Source organism: Delphinus delphis, chromosome 9 (assembly GCF_949987515.2).
Source record: "Delphinus delphis chromosome 9, mDelDel1.2, whole genome shotgun sequence".
Lineage (NCBI taxonomy): Eukaryota > Metazoa > Chordata > Mammalia > Artiodactyla > Delphinidae > Delphinus > Delphinus delphis.
In genome coordinates, this window is record NC_082691.1 from 106,814,198 (window position 1) to 106,830,848 (window position 16,651).

Consider the following 16,651-nt stretch of genomic DNA (forward strand, 5'->3'; position numbering starts at 1 on the left):
GCAGCCCTTCACCTCTTGAGCCCCGCCACCCACCCCTCAATTATGTCAAAGCAAACCACGGTCACCATCCTGGTCCTGCGTGGGTGTTTCTGTTTGAGCCCCTGGAGGAAGAGGATCAGGGTCCGTAATGTTTCTCAGTACATCAAGTGCAAGGTCGGCGTTTGCGTTTCTTCAGTTGTCTCGTATTGTTTCCACATCAGCTCAGAATTCAAGTGTAAAGCACCGATAAGTATAATACACATGAACCTGACATGTAGATTCAGAATGAGCCTGTCCTCAGCCCTGTGCTGGACGCCTGGGGCTGGTCTCCGAGCTGCGTTGCGGAGCGTCTGTGCTTTACGAGATACGACCGTGCTTTCACACGCTTGCACGTGACGTCAGCTGCTCTCAGTGAGAGTTCACACGCTCGGGTGCCGGTGACGTGGAGGAAAGGTGGGCTGGAGCAGGAAGCAGGGGCGGCCGGGGTCGGAGACCTTGGTCTCGCTGCTGGGCCTCCCGCCCTGTCCCGTCTGTTCTCAGTGGGCACCTCTCCCGAGTCCACCTCACCTTTTTCTTCCCCATCGTCGTCCTGAGCGTGACCCACGACCCATGAGGGCAGTGACGGCGATTTGCTGTCACACTGGGTCCTTACCGCAGCCCGGTGAGCAGGACGTGGTGCTGTAGGTGGCATTTCCATGCCCCTATTTCTTCTAGAAAAGCTGGAGGGTCCCTTTCCCCACTCCCGTTATTTTAGCAAAAGGTTTACTATGAAAAATAACATCCAATGTTAAATAATGGCTCTGGAGTTTATGTTAATGGAACTTTACCTGGTAGTTTCTATTATTGTGTGGAAAGGACAAAATAATTTCATTCTGTCCGTTTATACGATATCTTGGACTTAGGCAGTTATTTTAAGAAACAGGTAAGATTAGGTAGTGCTTTGTTTTATCTTGTAAGATGAGTCCATTTGAGAGTGTTGAAGAAGGACTGCTCATGTGTCTTTGGAAGGTGATTGCGGTTCTGCTTGAAGAGGACCGGGTGGCGTCGGAGCCGACCTGGACACCCCGGGCGCAGGACTGCCTCCTGCGCTTCAGCGATAGCTCCGCGCAGCTGAATACCAGCTTGCCGTTCCTTCAAAGTAAGCGGTCCTCAAAGTCAACATTGACGTTGAGGCAGTGACCCTTACTGTTACACCCTGTGTTAGCAGGGGGATTATTGAACAGGGAGCGGAGGTCCAGCTTCTGCAGACTCGAGCGCGTGTGTTACAGGAATGACGGGCACTCACGGGTAGAGGAACGGTGGGAGCGGCATGAGGGAGCGTCCAGGTGGGAGTCGTGTGGTTAACTTAGCCCAGCGTTGACTTAGATTTAAGTTGATCCATGGTTACAGAGCATAAAATCCACCAAAGTGAAGCCCGTGTCGTCACACATGGAGTGTAACCGCATGTGGTCATAAACGAAACAAACTGCGTGTGCGTGACCAAGTGTAAATTGCTTAAGTGGGTCGCCTCCTTGCTTTTAAAACAAGTGTCTGGTGAGGGCTTGGGTGGCAACCATGGTCCTGGTCTGCGTGGAGAAGGGCAAGGAGTGCAGGGGCCCCGCAGTCAGCTGTGCCGGGTGCTTCTGGGCCTGCGTGACCCGGTGCATTGGTGCCGCTTGTTCTAGAAGTTCCTCTATCCTGCCTGCTGTAGAGATCTAGATTCGTATCCCTGCCTCTGCACTGACGATTAACACAAATGGCATTGTTAATTTAAAAAACTCATGTTGTTTGAGGGTATTTTTGTTTTTAAAAGGTAAGAGTTATCCTATTAGAAAAACAATAAATCATTGCATCTATAGCATTCAAAATACAGCTGTCCACACCACCACCTCCCCCTGCAGCCCAAGAAACAGGAATTAAAGCAGTCCTTTCCTCCAGGAGCTGATGAGCGATGGCAGCTTCACAGATCCGGGGCTGGGGGCCGGGTGTGCTTGTTCCAGAGCCCTTAGTTAGAGACAGAGGATGCACGGGTGTTGTCCGGAACTTGCCCCTTAGTTCCGAGTGTGGGCAGAGTGGAGGTTTTTCTTGTGTTTTGTTTTAGTAAAGTGAGTTTTGAGGTAACGGGAGAGGAGGTTGGGACGGCAGGTGTCCTTGACCTGGGCCTGGTTCACGTTACCTGGAGCTGAGCTCCGAGGGAGTGACCCGGGACCCTCACAGAGTCCGCTCGATGCCACCATCGCCAAGAAACGCGCGGCGCTGGTGGCCCCCTCATTCTTCTCTGGGTGCCACAGATACTCAAGAGTGTCTGCAGTGTCCCAGGCCACAGTGGACAGACAGACAGAAATCCTGCCTCTGTAAGTGGACCGAACAAGGGGAACAGACAGTGTGTCTGAGGGACAGATATCAGGAGGAAGATGGGTGTCAGGCAGGGTCCCGTTGCTGGGGGAGAAGGCACTGTTGGGGCAGCTGTGACGCCCCACCCAGGTCACCTGCGCTCCTGCGGGCCCGTGGGAGTAGCTGATGGACAGCGGAGTCCCAGGCCGCTTTGTGCCGGGTGTGGAGGAGGGTGGCTTCTAGCAAACGAGGCCAACTTGGACGTTTTCAAGTCGAGCTTGGCCATTTGTAAAAACCCCGATTTCAGGTGCGGGCATCTTTGAAAGACCATGTTTATTTCTTCATTAAGCTGAAATGTATCTGAATAATCTGAAGTGTGTTAGTTTAACGTGGATTCTGGCAGATCACTAAATGCAGAAACGTTTTTCTTGTCTTATCCTCAGACCGGAGAGTATCCTACCTGCATGCCTCTCAGGTTCAGAGGCGGATGGTGGTGTCCGTGCACGGGCGACCTGGGAAAGCCTTCACGCCCCTGCTGGATGGCAGATACGTGCTCTGCGTGTGGGACATCTGGCAGCCGTCGGGGCCCCAGAAGGTCCTGATATGCGAGTCGAAGGTACAGCCCGGGAGAGCCGTGGTGTTACTAGCAGAGGGCAGGCACCAGGAGGGCTTCCAAGGCCACTGCTTTCTGTCCCTGCCGCCCCAGCTGTGTGCAGGGTGACGAGGTGCAGAAACTCCTAGTTGGCAGGACCAGCTGGACGGAGGGGCCAGGTTACCGCAGCCTCTCAGTCCCTGGCGTTCAGCACTGTCGTGCCTGTGACTTAATGGACACATGGGCTCTGGCGCCGCTGGGATCCCAGAAGTGTGCTTCCCGGCTTGCTCCAGTTGGTCCGGATCTCGTAGAGCTTTCTTAATGTGCCTGAGGTTTTCCAGGTCCTTGGCCTCGTGTGTTTCCTGCCCCTGGTTAGTGGGGCTGTGGTGTGACGACCACGCGGGTACAGTGGAAGAGTTGCCCTTTTACGCGTGTGTTTCTAGTCATGTGGTCCTTGACCTCAGAGTCGTCGATTTCCTCCAGAGCTGTGGAGAAGGATAACCTTTATGGGTATCAGTTTTGGGGGCTTGAAAACAACAACTTACTGTGATGCAGGATGAAAATGAAATGGCAGAAGAGGGATCAGCCCTTCTGGGCCACCTGATGGGGCTGGACGGAGGCACCGTGGTCACGCCCCGCAGCCGCCATCCCTCCCGTCACCCGGGGAGACGACAGGCAGACGCGCTCGGCTTCCAGGTGGAAGGTCCACGGGCACCGGTGCCTCCACGTGTCAGCTCCGGCTTTCTGTGCATCCTTCTAGGTCACGTGCTGCTGCTTTAGCCCCTTTAAAGCCTTCTTGCTGTTTGCTGGGACCGTGCACGGCTCAGTGGTCGTGTGGGATCTGAGGGAAGATGCCAGGATCCATCGTTACGTGAAGCTGAGCGGGTGCTTCTGGACGTTCAGGACCGCAACCTTTTCCACCGGTCAGTGACACTGCCCGCCAGCCCAGGGTCTTCCGGAGCAGCCGTGAGATCCCTTTGCATCGTTCATGCAGGTCATCCAGAGGACGGCTCTGACCTAAGAGCAAAAGAGACCTGTGATAAACAGGAGAAACAGCCTCCTTCCGGCAGCTACTCGGGCAGCGGCAGTGGTGATGGGAGCGCTCTGTCCTGTTAGCTCTGGGGACTTCAGGTCCTCAGTGAGATGACGCCCGGTTTTAAATCAGTCTGAAGTGCGTTGGTGTGTGCGCTCCTGTGGCTCAGACAGCCCCACTGGAGGCTGAAGGAGAGAAGTAGTGGCCTCTCAGGGGTCAAAAGGAACCAGAACCACTGGAGCTGCCAGGACCCCTAGTCAGACTCCTGTGAATACTTCATGCCAATGCGGCTGCTGCCACAGCCAATCACAACCACAACCACAACCACAAACAAGGACAAGCACGACCACCACCCCACCCTGCCCACCCCTGCGTAGGCACTTGTGTTCCGGGGTTTTCTCTCAGTGCTTTGTGGACGTGACCTGTTCAGCACCCGTCTCTGCCCACCTGCCAGTGCTCGGGGGTGGGAGGCTCGTCCACGAGCACAGTGACCTCGGGGCAGGGCCTGCACTCAGACCTGACCGTCTCTCAGCGTCCTTCTCCCTGTTCCTGCCCAGGGACACCCCCACCCCCCCGCCCAACACACAGCTGGCTCTGCGTCTCCCCGTCTTCATGGTTCCCAGGCTCAGCTTTTTCTCTGTAGTTTTACCTTCTCAGAAGGCAAATGATGGGACCCTGCAGCGCCCAGACCTTCAAGCCTGGCCTCCGTCCCTTCGGGAGATGTGCCTGCAGTCACGGCTGTGCGGGGCTCAGAACGTCACCCCTCCTTCTCTGGGCAGGGTCCTCTGCTGGGCACCACGTGGGTTTTTGCGCCGGCTGGTGGGCGGGCTCCTGGTTAATTCCCGTGGCTGGCGGTCAGGACTGGAGCCTGCACCCCAGGCGCCACGGGCTGAACGTCCTCACCCGTGGGGCCGGCAGACTTCCTGCCCTTCTGGTGGGTGCGAGTGTGTCTCGAGGTTTTGTTTTGTGTTTCCCTGAGGACGTGGGATGCGGAGCGTCTCCAGGTGCTTATTTGCCGTCTGTCTTCAGTGGGGTGTGTTTAGGTCTTTCACGCATTAATTGATTTGTTGCTTCTTACTGTTGCGTTGTTCCGAGGCCTTGTATGCTCTGGACGCAGTCCTGTGTCAGGCGTGTTGGGTGTGCCTCCTCTTCGCCAAGGGGCCTGATCGCCCCTGCCTGGAGCGCCACACATATACTGCGTATCTCTATGCGTTCTCTGAGTACATCTGTGTTTTATACATAGAAGGGCAAGGTTTCTTTTGTCTCCCAACAACCAATTTCTGCCGCTTTGGGGGTGAAATCGCCACTATTGAGAATGTATGAGTTTATAGGTACCTTATGGGTTTGATGCTGTTAGGAAAGATATCTTCTAAGAATGTGTGTTTTCTAACTGCTGCTGATATTACTAATTAAACTTTGAATTCACCACCGTGTTCAAAACACTAAAACTCTTAAGTTTTTAAACTTAATTACTCCATTAACATGCTGCCTTCGTTTTCTTTTGCCATCTAAACATTGTCATTAAAACCTGCGAAGTTTCAGTAACCTCAGGTCCAGAGGACACCCCTTCCTCAGCTGGCCTCCCTCAAGTTCATTGAATCTGAAACCCTGTCACTTATTCTTCATTCCTGAGACCGTTTTGTCTTTTTCTTCAGTTTCTTTCCTGAGTTCAGCCCCAACTCTCATTTTCTTTCTTGATGTTTTTTAATCCATTTTTGTTCTGGGTTTCTGATTCCAGGTGTTTTTGTTTGTTTACGTGCTGTAAATACATTTCCAAATGTATTTTTGAAGAGGTGTGATGTAGTTTGGAGTGTTGGATTCTGGTCTTCTGTTTCATGCTTGTTTTTTGGAGGGGGAATTTTCTTGGGTTGAAATGCTTTCATTTGCATTTTCTCTCGAGTTCCTTCGGTAGCTTTGTGTGGAGTTTGTCTGTTCTTTTCTACTCCTGGACATTTTGTAGGTGGATATGCCAGGTCAGAGGAGCTCTGTTCCATTGGACCGTGAGGTGTCGTTTCTTTAAAGGTGCTGCTCTTGGTGGGGGTGGTGAGCCTGCAGCTCCCGAGTCTCCCTACTCCCCGTTCCCTGTGCTGCTCTGGCTGTGAGACCCCCGTTCCCCCGCAGCCGGGGAGGCCCCAGCTTCTGCTCTGTCTCTGCGACTCCCTCTTGCCGTGGAGAGCCCCCAACCCGCTCTGTCCATCCTTGTACCTGCCGTCGTGCAGACACAGGGCCCGCCTCTCACAGTGTGACGAGGTCTGCGGCCTCTGCTCCTCGGTGATGCTGAGAGCCATGGCACGTGTCCTTTCACTGTGGTCCGCGTGGCCTTGTGCTTTGGGAAGATGTGCCTGTCCCTGCACAATGTTAACTGTATTCCACGACTCACTACGTGCATGTGGTGCCTGTGCTTTTCATCCCCAGATGGTGTCCTGACGTCTGTAAACCACCGCAGTCCCCTCCAGGCAATAGAACCCATCGCAGGGTCTGTCTGCAAAAGACAGAGCTGTGTGCTTTCACCGTTTTCTACTCAAGAAGGTATGTGACCCTTCACTTCCATAAAATCCTGAGCTCAAGTTGTGAGATGTGGTTTCCTGGTTATGAGCCGGTCCTTCCCTGGTTCTGTCTTCACTAGAGCCAGCAGGCCTGTCCTTCCATGTCGCTTCCTTGGACGAGAGTGGGGTTCTCAACGTGTGGGTGAGTCGGACGTGCGAGCGCTCACCCCAGGGTTTGCGTGGTGGTCGGTGCTCTGTGGTCGGGGTGGCAGGGGGAGATGTGTGCGGAGCAGAGGCGACCATGCAGTCAGCTACGGCAGGGAAACCAGGACGAGACGGGCTTGCTGGGAATGCCTGTGGGAGTGAAAGGGGAGCAGTGTCAGGGCCGGAGGATGCACAGGGCATTGACCGGTCACAGAGTGTAGAGGAACAGGTCGAAGAAGGGAATTTATAACTTTTAAACGCTAGTCTTTTTTCTGGAGCAATTAAATTTTTAGTGCCTTAATCAGAGCTCGCTTTGCTTAGACTGTTTCACGATTATTACACGTGCTGATACTCATCTTCAGTGTTCTATTTCAGGTGGTGGTTGAATTAGCAAAAGCAGATACTGCAGGTGCAGTAAGTGACTTAGGTAACTATTAAATAAAAACAGTTTAATCAACGGTTGCTAAAATCAATAAAGATTAAAGATACCGATAACCGCTTTGAAGAATCAGTGATTAGCTGCATGGAAAATGAAGATTAAGTTGTGTATTTTATAACCTGTCGGCTGTTGACCAGGCCCCTGATGCCCTTGTCACGGGAGGCCCGTGTGTGTCATCTGCTCTGTGCTCCCTGAGGGCGTCCCCGAGACTCGGTGTCTAAGGCCTGGGTGTGTGTGACCCCCAAGACCTCTGAGACTGGAGCCACCGGGGGTGGGGGGGCTCTGCGGCCGGCAGTTTGCTGTCCCGATGCCCTGGGCTGGGGCACCGAGGGGCCGCCCGCCTGCACTTCCTCAGCAGCTCCAGCCGCTTATTTAATGACCGGCCCCTTCACCTTGTTTGGGCCGGGGGCACCCCCGTAGAGCCAGCCAGAAAATAGGAGCAGAGTCACTCTGACTTCTTGAAATGAGGAGGGGCCGGTGCTGTGGACCCCCCTCTCCTGGAGAAAGGATGCGGTGGAAACCGTCCTGAGGGGCCTCTCTTCTCAGCCTCGTCTTCGTGCAGCATCCGCTCTGCTCCCTGTGAGCAGGGGCTGCCGTGGGTGTGGGACACCGGGCGGGGCGGACGGGGCTAGAGGGGCCGGAGGGGGCCTCCCCACCTGCATGGCGAGCTGAAAGCAGCGCGGGAAGAGCGTTTCTGTGGGGAATTGGCAGTTTGTTAAATATTGATTTTTTTTCTTTTCTTGCTTAAGTGTACTTCCCTTTTTAAATCAAATCTAAAAATGTAAAGGCTTTTTGGTATTGATTCCACCAACGCTCTTCCCCTAAGGCCCTGAAATGCAAATTCTTAATTCATATCCTAAGGCAATTGCAGGAACCTCCCCTGCGTGAGGGACAGAACACTCTTCATCAATCTGCATTTTTATATTATTTCCTAACACAGATATTTAAGCAATGAAAAATAATCCCAGGCAAATGTAATTGGATTTTGGTTAACTTGTCTTACGAGGTGCATTTATTTCTGGTTTCTCTGTTTGTAGGTTTACTACCTGGAGGGAGGATAAAGTTGGTGCACAGTGCCGCGATCCAGCTGAGCGACAGGTAGGTCTGTGCTGCATCCCTGCTCACAAAGCCGTTTCCCACAGGGGGAAATAGTGTTAGGTGGTAAGGCATGGCCAGGCTGGCACTGAAGAACCCTAACTTCCCCCACTGTATTTTTGCTAAATAGTTTATTTGCTACTTAGTTTATTATTAATGAATCAAAGTAATAAATGCAATTGCCAGGTATAGAGCTAACATTTTTCTTTGATTAAAATATTTTCTATCTTATGAATTGGTACGATTTGACTCTTTTTCATCCAGTTTTAATACAACCCTGAAGTTAAATAGACAAGTTTCAGGAACTGGAAGCATTGGTATGAAAGTTTTATTCAGAAATTCGGTTTCTGTTTTTACTCAAATAACTTAATATGATGTAAAAATCTTAGATGTATGAATATTGTCTGTGGTATTTATATATTTCATGTTAATTTATTTCCCGAAGATGTCTTTTCTCATCTTTTCACCGCAGTCAGGGCCTAGCTATCAGCCTGTGATTTACCCTGGAAAACGCTTTGATATTAGCCTGACTTTTCCTCATCAGACAGAACACCTCTGGGTTGTATCAGTGCATTCATACATGCTTCATGATTGTAAATCACCTGCCGTTGATTTCAGTGTAATTATGACAAGGAGTGAGTTACCTGAAAAAACCCATCTAATACACTGCAGACCCCACCACGGGTGGCCCCCGACGGCCCACTGAATTTCTGTGAGACCATTCTCCTCTCCATTATGGCCGCATCACTTCCTACCATGCATTGCATTCATCTTTTAACTATAAGTTTCTCCTGTGCGTAACCATGCGCTCTTTAAAGGAAAGTGTCACCCGTCGCTGATGTTGGGTCTTCCCCGCTAAACGTGTGGCACTGCCCCCCCAGGTCCGGGTGTAACAAACATCTGTCCAGACCGTGTCCGCACACTTGCCGAGTGGCGTGTGTTCTACCGGCCGCCTCGTGGTGCCTCTTCCCTCAGGGAGGGCCCTTAAGTGCAGACAAGTGTCCAGTAGCCACTGCAGCCTTGGGGTCGGTGTCCGGCAGGGGTGGCGGCGAGGGGGCTGGGCTGAGAGGCAGGCCCCCCGGCAGCTGCCTGGCCCGGGGGCTCAGCAGGAGCTGCTCTCCAGAGCCCCCCTGCCAGGCCTGAGCCTCCCTCCCTTGGCCCCGAACATGGGCATTCCGGGGAGGAGGGGGACCTTGGGTGAAGTGCCCCTGGCCCCTGGGGCAGCAAGGCCTCCCCTGAGAGTGGCCTGGTGGCACGTCTCCTCATCCCCGTGGCTCAGCACACGCGTGAGGTGCTGGGGGGAGCCATGCTGAGTGGGGGCTCGGAGGAGGGACGGCCATGGGACGGGGGCTGAGATGAGAGTCAGGGAGCCTGCCCCGGGCAGAGGGAGCCCAGAGGCATGAAGACGCCGACGGTTCAGACCTGCCAGTAGGTTTGCTGTCTGGAGAAGGGTAGAGTCGGTGGCCTGACCCTCAGGAGGGTCCGCTGCGCCGAGGGTTCAGACAGTTCTCTCGAGGGTGACGGGGACTCTTCTCGGAACTCTACATAAGGAGGGGTGTGTCTTGTTTGCAGTTTAGAACCATGAACTTGGCAGCAGTGTAAGCTTGGAACAGAGGAGGGGACTCGGGGAGAGCTTCAGGAGCTGCTGTGGGGGTGGTTGGAGATCCGAGATGAGAGCCTGAACCAGGCGGCACTCGTGGGGACGGAGGGCTGGGCTCAGTCAAGGGTGGGATTGAGCACACCTGGTGGCCGGCTGGCTCCAGGAACCGGGGAGAGCCTGCCTCTCGCCCAGGTGTCCAGCTCAGCTGAGGGGCACCGTGCAGCTGAGGACCAGGGGGGAGGAGGGGGCCTGGGGGTGGGAAGGGCGGGACGGGCGGGACCTGGTCGGCCCAGCGTGGAGGTGACCAGGGCAGCGGGCCCCGAGGCGGGGATCTCGGCTGGAGGTAAGAAGAGAGGGGAGAGACTGAGGGGCCAGATCCCCGACCCGGGACTGGGGCAGCGTGGCAGGAGCAGCCCTGGGCCCTGGTTGTTACAGTACAAACGCTGTGCAAGGTAGAAAGCCAACAGCACACTAAATGCAGTCTTTTAAAAAGGGGGAAAGTGCCGGAATAAGGGTGCAGCTTCAAGTCAGCCTGCAGGCTTTGGGCGGTGGTGGGGCTGGGAGCTGGCTCCCGTGGGGCCCAGGGATGTGTCAGGCCTGCTGGGCAGCGAGCTGACCGCTGCCTGGGACCCTGGGACGCACTGCCTCTCCAGCGGGAGAATCCCAGAAGCCGAGTCGGGGTGCGGTCAGGGGTCCGCAGCTGAGGAGCGAGCGCGGGGCAGACTAGTGCCTGGGGGCTGTCAGCACCGGGACAGCTGCCTGTGGGGGGCATGTCCATGGCCAGGCTCATGGGGAGGGTCACGACGCTGCCACGTGAGGGACACCCACCAGGGTATGTCTCTCATTGTGCGATCAGAAAGACATTTCTAGAAATGGAACTGGTGTCTCTGAAATTTAAGTCTGCGAATGAAAGAGTGGCTTAGACAGTAGAAGAAAGAGCAAGAGGACGGGCTGAAGGAACTGTGCAGAGCATACGGTAACCGAAGGGAAAAGGAACTAGAAGCGCGTCCAGTGGCAGATGGCACTGACAGTTTCAAGACTGCCCCTCTGTTCCTCTTTGCTGTTTTCCAGCCTTTCCCATAAAGGTCATGAGTTTTGGGGCTCCACACAGACACTGAGCGTTAAATTTCTGCCTTCAGACTCTAATCGCTTTGTTGTTGGCACAGACACGGTGAGTAACGGTCTAGATTTCATTCCCTAAGTATTTTTGTTGGAAATAAACTTACTGTTTGCTTTAATCAGAATGTTGATTAAATTGTTTCAAGAATACGAGCTTTACCCCGCCTGGTTCCCCCCTTACTCTCCCTTCAGGGCCTCATCAGCCATGGCACCAGACAAGACATGAGAGTGTCTCCCAGGTTGTTCAGGCCCCAGCAGCAGGGCATGAGGCCAGTGAAGGTGAACGTGATTGACTTTTCACCGTTTGGAGAACCGATTTTCCTGGTAAGAACGCCTGTTTTTTAAGCACCGATTCTTTCGCAGCGTCTGCTGGGATCCACAGCGCTCGGGTCTGGTCCCCTGAAGTCCCAAGACCTGGGCAGTCAGAAGTGCTTGCGTACAGGACACGACATCGAGATCTCCTCTGGTCTCCATCTACTCACCACCCACCCGGCGTCGCACGCACACCCTAGTCCCTGGCTGGCCCAGGGTCCCCTCCACCCTCCCGGCAGTGGGCACCTGGCCTTGTTATGCATAAATCGGTTCATTTACTTTAGGAGCTTTCGTGATTGCTGTATCTTGCCTCTGCTTTTTTTGAAAGATTAAATATGTGAAGAATTAAATATATTGAGTAAAAAGGAATTGTTTCCTTTTCCTAGGCTAAAAATTTAGTCTTTAACTAGGCCAGCTGAGTTTTGTTTTATGGAAATTTCAATCCAAAAGGAATGTAAAGCCATATTATATGTGCAAACGTACGTGATTTTTTGAAAAAAGATGTCCGTCTTGCCAATCTTAATGTCCTATGCTTCAATCAGCAATATTCAGCTTTGATAAAAATAAACACCTATTTGTATGTTCACTGAACTCGCCGATTATTAGCCCTTTTGGGGAGGGGCAGGGGGTACAAAGTGTATCAGAATCTCCAAATGCTCACCTTCGTGATTTGTGAGGACAAGATTTAATGTTACGATTTTATGTTTGGAAAACAAAATATAAACCAAATATTTTTGCTGTACAACAAAAAAAGCTGATGTCCTGAAAATTTTCCTTGGCTACTGAGCTTGAGTAAAAAAGAGAAAAGAACTGTGATAAGGTTTCCCCGCCTCCCCCAGGCCGGCTGTTCTGACGGGAGCATCAGGCTGCACCAGCTGACGGCCGAGCACGCGCTCCTGCAGTGGGACGAGAGCACCCACGGCCGCGCCGTCATTGGCCTGCAGTGGTCCTCGACGAGACCGGCTGTGTTCCTGGTCCAGGACGACACATCTTGTGTGTATATTTGGGACCTCCTAGAGAGCGATTTGGGTCCTGTCGCCAAACAGCCCGTCTATCCAGACAGGTAAGTCTGATGAAACTCAGGATGAGCCCTCCTAGGTGTTTTTTTGCAGAAGCATCACTGATGGTCTTTCTTACTTGATTTATGTATAAGGCCACCACACTTTAAAGTATGGTTATTTATATTTAAATTTAAATATTAGTTTTATATTTATATATTTGAGTAAGATCTTAAAAAACCACTTTAAAGTGTGTTTGTTTCATATTTAGTCCAAAATAGTCTAAGGATCAAAGAATTATATTATCTATCGTTTATTTATTTATTTATATTGAGGTATAATTGATGTAAAACATATTGGTTTCAGGTGCACAACATAATGATGTGAAGTTTGTATATATTGTCTTATGATACGTCTGTCACCTTACATAGTTCCAGAAGTTTTATCTTGTGATGAGAACTTTTAATATTTACTCTCATCAACTTTCAAATATGCAATACAGTGTTATTAACCATAGTTGCCATGTGTACACTGCGTCCCATGGCTTGTTCATTTTGTAACTGGAAGCTTGTACCCCTTTGCCCGTTTGGGCCATGCCCCACCCCCTTCCTTTGGCAACCACCAGGCTGTTCTCCGTGAGCCTGTTTTGTGTGTGTATGTGTGCAGGGTGGAGGCGGGGTTTCACACAGAAGTGAGATCACACGGTGTTTGTCCTTCTCTGTCTAACTTATTTCACTTAGCATAATGCCCTCAAGGTCCATCCATGTTGTCACAAATGGATTTCCTTTTTTATGGCTGAAAAATATTCCACATGTATATGGAGATATATATATATATATATATATATATATATATATATATATATACACACATATACACACACATATATATTTATATATATACACAAAACATATTCTTTATCCATTCATCCCTTGATGGACACTTAGGTTGTTTCTATGTCTTGGCTCTTCTGAATAATGCTGCACTGGACATGGGAGTGCAGATATCTCTTTGAGATAGTGGCTTCATTTTCTTTGGATAAATACCCAGGAGTGGAATTGCTGGATTGTCTTGGCTCTTGTGAATAATGCTGCACTGGACATGGGAGTGCAGATATCTCTTCGAGATAGTGGCTTCATTTTCTTTGGATAAATACCCAGGAGTGGAATTGCTGGATTGTATGTTGGCTCTATTTTTAATTCTTGAGAAACCTCCACACTGTTCTCCACTGTGTCTGCACCAATTTACATTCCCACCAGCAGTGCAGGAGGGCTCCCTTTTCTCCACACCCTCTCCAGCATTTGTTATTTCTTATCTTTTTGATGATGACCATTCTGACAGGTGTGAGGTGATAGCTCATTGTGGTTTTGATTTGCATTTCCCTGGTGATTAATGATGTTGAGCATCTTTTCGCTCGTCTGTTGGCCATCTGTGTGTCTTCTTTGGAAAAATTTCTATTTAGATCTTCTGCCCATTTTGTAATTGGATTGCTTGGTTTTTTGGCTGTTGAGTTGTATGAGATCTTTATGTTTTGGTTATTAACCCCCTAACAGATGTATGATTGGCAAATACTTTCTTCCATTCTGTGGGTTGCCCTTTCATTTTGTTTCTGGTTTCTTTTGCTGTGCAGAAGCTGCTTCGTAGTCCCACCTGTTTGCTTCTGTTGCCTTTGCTTTTGGAGCCAGATCCAAAGTCATCCCCAGGCTGATGCCAAGGAGCTCCTCCCCCCTGTGTTTCCAGCGTTTCTCCTCTTCCTGCTCCCCCCTGGGAAGGTGGGTAATCCGGAGACTCGGGATCACGCGGCGTGTGCTTCTCGATTTCAGGCTGGTGGCCATGACTGTCGTGGGTGAAGCAGAGAAGACCCGCAGTGGCTTCCTGGCCCTGGTGCTGGCCAGAGCCTCAGGCGACGTGGACGTCCAGTACTTGCGGCGGGAGTGGGTGGCCCCGCTGGGCGACGAGCTGCAGAGGCTGCGGCTGCTGCTGCGGGAAGCCCTGTAGGTCGTGGGACGCCGCGAGGAAGCCGTGTGGTGACCCCGATGTTACAGCTGATGGGTGTACATTCGTGTAGATAGAAGGCATGTGTCTGTCCAGAGTTCATTTTTCAAGAATGTCACTTCAATATGCCATAAATAAATTACTATTTTTGAATGGAAACACCAGACATTTTAGTGTATACTGAACTTCAAAGGCAACAGAGAGCCAGGTAGGATGCTCTTTTCCAAGAATATTTCTACTGATTTTCAGAGCAGCTTTAAAATATTGTAACATTTATTACTAGATTTTTAAACAATCCAAATAAAAATGTATTTAATGAACAGTTTTCTTAGTCATACGTAAAATGACATATTCACAGGTTTAAATTAAAGGACTGACTCTGCTGAAATGACCTCCCACCTGTGTTTCTTTAATACTTTGTTGGACTTCTGCTGGTAATGTTGGGATGTCTGTTCAGACACATTTGTACTATGCTTTATTATTAAAAATCAGTTTTGTCTAAAGATGATGCAAATATATAAATTCTCTTAATTGTACAGTTATAGGGATTTAAGGGCAGGAGAATTCTGGGGTGACGGCCTTTGCCTACACCCAGTGTCACTGACACAGTGACAGGTGAGCATTCAGTGCCGGGGGCAGGTTTGTTCTCTCTGGGCCACATGTGGCTGCTGCTTTGCCAGCGATGGGACGGTTTCACCCCAGAACTGGGACCAGGCAGAGAACAGTCAGGCTCCTAGGGCCTGGGGCACCCTCAGCAGGCCAGCACCCAGCGCTGTTCACCGACTTTCTCATGAATCCCTAAACTTCCCATCGTCCTCTTAGGCTGCTGCGCCCTGCCTACACCTCAGAACTGCGGCGCTGCCCAGATCCCGCCAAGGACCAGGACCCGGGCGACGCGACCTGCGGGCACGGAGGCGTCGGGCCTTCACGGCCCACCGTGGGGTCCATGCGGGCCCCCTGCGCTCGCCTCCTGCGCCACTGGAGCTCGACGCACGGCACGCCTCGTACCCAGCGCCGCGGGGTGAAGAGGGGTCGGGCGGTGTCGGGGGTCCGGGCGCTCACCTAGACGGTGTCCAGTGGGTGCCTCCCGTGGGTGACCTTCGTGGGAGCCCCTCACGGCAGCCCCCCACCCCAGCGGCTCCCCGGGGGTTTCTCGCGGGTCCAGTCCAGGGTCTCCTCCACCCAGGTTTGGGCTCCGTCCTCGGGACACGCGGACCCGCCCGCCGAGGCCTTTGCTCCTTCCGCGCGACCGGTCCCGGGAAACAGCAAACGAGAGTGTCGTGTCGTGTCAATTCCCAGGGAACCAACAGAGTCTGAAACGGGTGGAAGTGAACAGTGCAAAGCAGAGGCCGGAGAGGGCGAGCCCCGTGCAGGCGACGCTCCCCAGCCCCGCATCCAGCTCCCCGCCCCCCTCTCCCCCCAGAGACCGGGACCTGGTCGCGCGGACCGCCAGACGGGACCCGCCCCGGAGCCCCGGAGTCCGCTCCACTGCCCGGGTCAGCAGCAGCCTCCCGCAAGGCCAGCTCCACTGGGCTGAGCCAAACTGACCGGAACCTCTAAATCCATCGGGAATATTTAATTTATGTACAGTGGTTAGAATAGAAGAATTCTCTTAAATATGATGGTACCATCTTAAAATGATAAAATGGGATATTACCGGTTTTTTTTTTTTAATTGGAGTAAAATTGCTTTACAATGTTGTGTTAGTTTCGGCTGTACAATGAAGTGAATCAGCTATATGTATACCTATATCCCCTCCCTCTTGCACCTCCCTCCCCCCGTTTCCCCCCCATGTAGGTCATCACAGAGCACTGAGCTGAGCTCCCTGTGCTATACAGCAGGTTCCCACTAGCTATCTATTTTACACATGGTAGTGTACATATGTCAATCCTGATGTCCCAATTCGTCCCACCCTCCCCTTACCCCGCTGTGTCCACATGTCCATTCTCTACGTCTGCATCTCTATCCTGCCCCACAAATAGGTTCATCTGTACTATTTTTCTAGATTCCACGTATATGCATTAATATACAGTATTTGTTTTTCTCTTTCTGGCTTACTTCACTCTGTATGACAGACTCTACGTCCATCCACGTCTCTACAAATGACCCAATTTCATTCCTTTTTATGGCTGAGTAATATTCCATTGTATATATGTACCACATCTTCTTTATCCATTTATCTATTGTTGGACACTTAGGTTGTTTCCATGTCCTGGCTATTGGAAACAGTGCTGAAATGAAGATTGGGGTACATGTGTCCTTTTGAATTATGGTTTTCTCAGGGTATATGCCCAGTAGTGGGATTGCTGGGTCATATGGTAGTTCTAGTTTTAGTTTTTTAAGGAACCTCCATACTGTTCTCCATAGTGGCTGTATCAATTTACATTCCCACCAACAGTGCGAAAGGGTTTCCTTTTCTCCACACCCTCTCCAGCATTCATTGTTTGTAGATTTTTTGATGATGGCCGTTCTGACCGTTGTGAGGT

The 16,651-nt window shown here is 51.5% G+C and overlaps 1 protein-coding gene across 2 annotated transcripts in view; it reads left to right on the forward strand.

Moving 5' to 3' along the window:
* The window catches only part of DYNC2I1 (dynein 2 intermediate chain 1), a 44,039-nt gene extending 29,382 nt beyond the window's left edge, over positions 1-14,657 (forward strand). For both annotated transcript variants that reach the window (XM_060021210.1, XM_060021211.1), the window contains 11 exons: positions 988-1,117; positions 2,736-2,908; positions 3,645-3,807; positions 6,333-6,446; positions 6,544-6,605; positions 6,983-7,034; positions 8,084-8,144; positions 10,813-10,912; positions 11,053-11,184; positions 12,012-12,235; positions 13,994-14,657. In XM_060021210.1, the coding sequence (XP_059877193.1) occupies positions 988-1,117; positions 2,736-2,908; positions 3,645-3,807; positions 6,333-6,446; positions 6,544-6,605; positions 6,983-7,034; positions 8,084-8,144; positions 10,813-10,912; positions 11,053-11,184; positions 12,012-12,235; positions 13,994-14,168 (1,386 nt within the window). In that variant the 3' untranslated portion in view covers positions 14,169-14,657. The remainder of the gene's footprint in view (positions 1-987; positions 1,118-2,735; positions 2,909-3,644; positions 3,808-6,332; positions 6,447-6,543; positions 6,606-6,982; positions 7,035-8,083; positions 8,145-10,812; positions 10,913-11,052; positions 11,185-12,011; positions 12,236-13,993) is intronic.
* The last annotated feature ends 1,994 nt before the right edge of the window (positions 14,658-16,651 follow it).